The sequence below is a fragment of the Populus euphratica genome, unplaced genomic scaffold (assembly GCF_000495115.2).
Source record: "Populus euphratica unplaced genomic scaffold, PopEup_1.0 scaffold99.1, whole genome shotgun sequence".
In the NCBI taxonomy this organism is placed as follows: Eukaryota; Viridiplantae; Streptophyta; class Magnoliopsida; order Malpighiales; family Salicaceae; genus Populus; species Populus euphratica.
The window spans coordinates 448,583-454,049 of NW_011499902.1; the positions used below are offsets into that span (position 1 = coordinate 448,583).

The 5,467-nt window shown below is 33.4% G+C and overlaps 1 protein-coding gene across 3 annotated transcripts; it reads right to left on the reverse strand.

Annotated features, from left to right (window-relative positions):
* Positions 1 to 328: 328 nt before the first annotated feature.
* LOC105133002 (peptidase M50B-like protein) lies at positions 329 to 4,998 on the reverse strand. Of its 3 annotated transcripts, none has more exons than XM_011036774.1 (10): positions 4,659 to 4,998; positions 4,294 to 4,389; positions 3,190 to 3,274; positions 2,669 to 2,790; positions 2,497 to 2,521; positions 2,306 to 2,389; positions 2,158 to 2,187; positions 1,957 to 2,062; positions 1,773 to 1,837; positions 329 to 568 (listed from the first exon to the last, which is right to left on the reverse strand). In XM_011036774.1, exons 1-9 carry the CDS (start codon positions 4,746 to 4,748, stop codon positions 1,774 to 1,776), a joined length of 702 nt encoding a protein of 233 aa, XP_011035076.1. In that variant the 5' UTR covers positions 4,749 to 4,998; the 3' UTR covers positions 329 to 568; position 1,773. The 3 variants fall into 3 exon arrangements, with proteins under 3 accessions (XP_011035076.1, XP_011035075.1, XP_011035077.1); XM_011036773.1 differs by lacking the exon at positions 329 to 568 and adding an exon at positions 768 to 1,039; XM_011036775.1 differs by lacking the exon at positions 329 to 568 and adding an exon at positions 768 to 1,031 and having other exon boundaries at positions 1,772 to 1,837.
* Positions 4,999 to 5,467: the final 469 nt, after the last annotated feature.

The window sequence follows — 5,467 nt, forward strand, 5'->3', positions numbered from 1 at the left end:
AATAAAAAAAATATCAATAAAAAAAAACAATCTAAAAAACACAACCTGAATTAACCTAGTTTAACCTAATAAATACAAGACATGAGTCATGAAATTAGACTAAGTTCGCAAGCAGTTAATTGAGAAAAAAATCATGAAGCCTCACTTTCAACTAATATAATGTTAAACGTTGAAATTGAAAAAAAAAATCAAATCTATGAAAAAAATATATAATCCAATAAAAAAGAAATAAATTTTATTTACCAAACACAATTCTAAAAATAACCTAAAAGATAAAATTAAAAAAAAAACTAAACAACAAAAGAATTTTTTTTTCCAATAAATAATATTTCATGGATGTAGCTAAAAATGATTTAACCACTAATGTTAGTTTTATAAATGATATACTTTTTACACGTGCTGCATCAAAAAAATAAAAATAAATAAAATAAAATAAAATGAATGAATACGGGAGTTGATGTCAGTTACATCATTGTAACATGTATATCTGATGCCATACTTCAAATCCACACCATGATTACTGAAGAAGAGAAACTCTCTGTTGAATGCTGAATTCTATGATCTTCTCCTGATAATTATTTTAACCAATCATCAAATTAGGTTCTTGTGGATATGATTGCATGATTGGTGAAGAAGTAATATCCTCCTTGCTAAGAAGAAATTTCTCACAACCATAGTTAAAATAAAACAATGGCATCCCCTCAATGTCATCAACCATGAAAGAATAGAACCAGAGTGCTTCCATGAAAGAATAAACAAGAGGGCAATTCATAATGGAATTCTAAATTTAAAACAGTTGACTGCCTATAAATTTTCAATTCAATTGAAAGTGAGTAAAATGATATCAGTTTTCTACAAAACAATAATTCAAACCAATCATCATAGCCTGCTAATTACCCTAGATACAAGGGCAAAAGAATGAAGGGATAAACAAGATTGGCAGGACCACCAATATATAATGTTTCAAAATTGAAGAAATATCATGCACAGGAGCCATTCCAATGTATAATGTCTTGGATCATGAGTCTGGAGTCTGGACCTGGAAATGTAAAGGGGAATTAGGAGAACTTGAAGATATCAATCATGGTGATTCTACAGATGTTACACGACGGGTCTATGAAATCATGGTGATTCTACAGATGTTACACGCGGGTCTATGATTGAACTTTATTGAACTTTACGTAAAGAACATTAGATAATTATGCTCAAAGTGGAAATTTCCCCACGAATAATCCTTAGATTACTAACAACTCTCCTATATTCAGCTGATATTCTACTTCAACAGACACTTAGATAGTACAAAGAAAGCTCAATGAAGGAAGCAAAACTCACAATACTCGGTTCCAATGAGAGTACCAAATCTAATTCAATATTGCTAGACACTTCAAAGATCTAACAGTGACTCCAGCCATGAAGTAAATTAAACTTGTTGCATCCAAAAACTGGAAAAAAGCCTATTCATGATTTCCATGGAGAACTTATTGAGACTTTCTCTGAGGCATTTAGATCTCTTCCTGTTGTTCATTTAGTTCTTCATTTAGGCGAAGCATTCTTAAATAGGGTTCTTATTTCTATGAACTTCATATAAATCATGCATGTCACACTCAATGGAATTTTTCAACATTTGTAAGAGCTTCATTTCTGTTTCTCATGACCTTTTTATAGATGACTTGCAGTGCCAAAATTCCAAATCACACAACTCCAATAGTCCATATAGAATGAAATAAAAAAAAAAGTTCGCAAAATCAAATCCTTGCAAAAGTAGGCTTTACCTCAGGATAAGATGACCAGTCCAAGATATATGGATGCACTCAGAAATAAAAATGAGATTATTCCCCTGCAATTGAAGTCACACAGAAAAAGGAAATGCAGAATTGTTAAAAGTGCACAAACTCCCTTATCACAGACATTGACTCTATCAACCTTTTAAGGTCCTGTCAAAGGTTAAAAGCTCACCAAATGACTCCCCAACAAGCACCGGTACAAGGGCAAGGGCATATTTCTGCAAACTTCTCAGCATCACTGGAGTGGACTCTTCGAGATATTAGATCGTCATAAATATCTGCAGACCATTTATATTGGCCAGATAGAATCAATAATTATATTAATGACGCATGGTTAATTAAAAGGACAATAGAAGAACAAGAGAATATTCACCATAAACCGAAAACAAACTGTTCATCACACCTGCAATTGCAAGACAGAATATCAGCTAAATCTCTATTTCATTCACCTTAACAGTGACACCAAGGTAGAAAAGGAAGTTCAAATAAAAAAGGGAAGGTATAATGGGACAAGCATATACCAATAAAGAGAATGACATATCGGAGGATTCGTACAGTTGTTTTTTCTTCCAGTACCCAAACAACAGCGAGGAAAATAATGAATCCTGAGAATGGGGTTTGTTAAATACAAGATGTGAGTATCGAAGACAGTGTATATCAACAACAACAATGTATGAATGAATTGTTGATGGACATTCATGAAAACGCTCACCAATACAAAGTCCTCGAAGAGTCCACTGCAAGAAAAAAAATCAAGTGAAAACATACAAATTTAAAGCTTGAGAAAACCTTTCAAATGAATGTCAATAATCTGATACAGATCATCATATTTAGGGATTATAATATATTGCAGAAAATATAATCTTCTTGTGTCACTATCTTACATTCTGAGCAATAAAGAGAACAATTAACAGGGCAACAGCCAAGCAACCAGCTGCTATTCTTGCAGTAATGAGATTTGTGGATGCAAGTACCAAAGCCATCCCCCAAAATGACGAACCAAGATCTGGAAGCACAAGGCAATGGCACAAAATGTGAGTGCCACAAGGAAGCAGCACTATAGAGAACATGTCTAAAATCGAGTATCATAAAAACTAACAGAACAAACATTGAGAGTTAATGAAAAAAAAGATGTCCAAAGCAAACTCTTCATGGCTCCTGTGTAAGCTTCTAAAGCATAATCACTGAGAAAGATAGCACTTTCAAATTGATGTTTCATATTGGACTTGGCAAAACTAAAAAAAGGGGCTCCACAACAAGTTTGCCTTGCATTGTACTAATCCATAAACATGTATTGGTTACAGAGGCAAATAAGACTTGAAATTGGAGTAGTTCTAGAAACAAGCAATAAAAACTAGGCCCACTGTGATTAAAAGAAAAACTTTCAAGGGCAAAAGGAATGTACATCCTGCAGGCAATATCAACCAGTAGACACCACCGCGTGTCTGTGTCACTCCGCCTTCATTCGCATGAACTTGAATCCCTTCCACCTGCATTGTACAGTGGATACTACTAAACTAAAGATGAGCATTCCTCAACGGAGATCAAGAAGATAGTATGAAATAACAATTATGGTAGCTATTTGTAATTAATTATGCTATAAAAAAAATACAAAGTCTATCCATATCACAGGAAAGAAAAAATAATCATTCAAGGAAAAAATCACGGTGAAGGGTGAACATAACAGCCAAACAATCAGAAGTCAGTGCCATACTTATAGAACAAGGCAGGATGTCCTTATTGAAAATTTCATTTGCAACTAGCTATAACTCTGAAGAACCATTCAGAAAGTCAAATTAAGGTATGATAGACAAGATGAATAACATTTAAGTCATCTTTTCATTGACCAAAGAACTCATTTAGATCATCATTTCAATCAAAGCAATGGCACTAAAGGCAACTTCATGAACTGCTTTTCAAGAAAACCAATTACTTCCCTTAATAAAAACAGAAGTCAAAATACCACAGAATCTATCTAACAAGAGCATGTCAAGTTGTTGTTTCCTCATGCATAATGGCACGTTGAAATCTATGAATACAAACATCATACATCTGACTCAACTACAAAGTAAACTATATGCATTCTGATACATAGCTTAAGGTTGTAAACAAAGAACCCAAGTTCTCACTAAATTATTCCTTAATATGACGGGGAATCATGAAGTACATTAGAGAGTTAATTGTGAAGATCACTTTTATTAGTTAATAAGGAAAAATGATAAACTACACCCTTTGAGCGCCTAAAAACCTCATCTTCCAATAAGCAAGAAAGCATGAAGTATACCTCAATATGCACATGAATTCACATTAAAAGCAGCAAACAGCAAGCTAGTTAATATTGGATCAAACAAGCATGAAGCATGTTAATAGTAATGCACAGAATTCCACTTAAATGATGAGTCAAATTTTGAGGGAAGCAATATTACCTAACAGAAAAAGTAACGTGCTTTCTTTCAAACTCCCTAATTGCATCTTAAATTATATATTAGGCAAAGAACGAGCTTCATACCTGACCACATGTCAGTTTACAAGCAATCGCATGACTTACTTCATGCAAAAACACAGTGATGAGCTTAAAGGGTGTCATTATGAACGTCCTCCATAACTGCAACAATAAAAATTCAACAATTCAGTGTCAAAGAACAAGTCTAACACAACCGGACCGCATAAAAAGTGCCAAGGGCATCTCAATTTTCATCAATTAGTGTAAAAGACTAAACATAATTTAGCCAATTAGAACTACTCATAACCCATCAAAGCAAATCTTTGACAAAGTTGATTTGATCTTCTAATCTTTCAAAACACAGAGGTAACAAAACATAAAAGAGCCCAAGAAGCCAAAGCCAAAAACAAGAGACAGAAAACTGCACGTACCGCGAGGATAACAACAGAGAAGATTGCAATGGTGACCAGGAAGGAGACCTGGTCATGTTTGCAGCAGTTCTTCAGTTCCCAATTGGGCATTTTCGGGCTTGGAAGGTGAGAAAATGAGAAAAAGTCCAGAGAAAAACTACACAAAGTAAGAAACTTTGATGGGTTCGTTTTCTTTATAACAAAAACCCCTCAATTTTTCTTCAAAAAAACAAGGGTCCTGTCAGGTTTTGCTTTGTTGTTGGACCTGAACGTTGTATTGTTGAAATCTCAAGGAGAAGAGAAAGAGCTTATTGCGCGTTGGATAGGTTTTTTTTAAAGATTATTTTGGAGCTTAGCTGTTCTCGCTGAGGGAATTGGGCAAGAAATAGAAAATAATGTTTGGGAAACCGTGTTTTTTTTTTATTAACATGTCAAAAACAATTTTTTTAAAATAAAAAATATATTATTTTAATATATTTTAAAAATATATTAAAAAACACTACCCTATTAAATATTTATGAATTCTTCTAGTAGGAAATATTTTTAAATTTATTATGGATTTTACTGATTATTAGTGTGAAATTGGAAAGACTCGAATATCATTTAAAATAATAATATAATAGTTGGGTTTAAACTCCAGGAAATTTCCTTGTGAAGACTTGAGTTTGTAAAGAGGTGAGAATCTATCAGCTAATATACATTTTGAGAATTGTTTTTTAAGGTCAATCTTGTAATATTAAGCAAGTCGAAATATGCTGAGGGTAATTTTGTATTTTCACGTGGAAATTCAAATCATGGGGGTGGGGGGTCAATTATTGGATGTGGCAAAG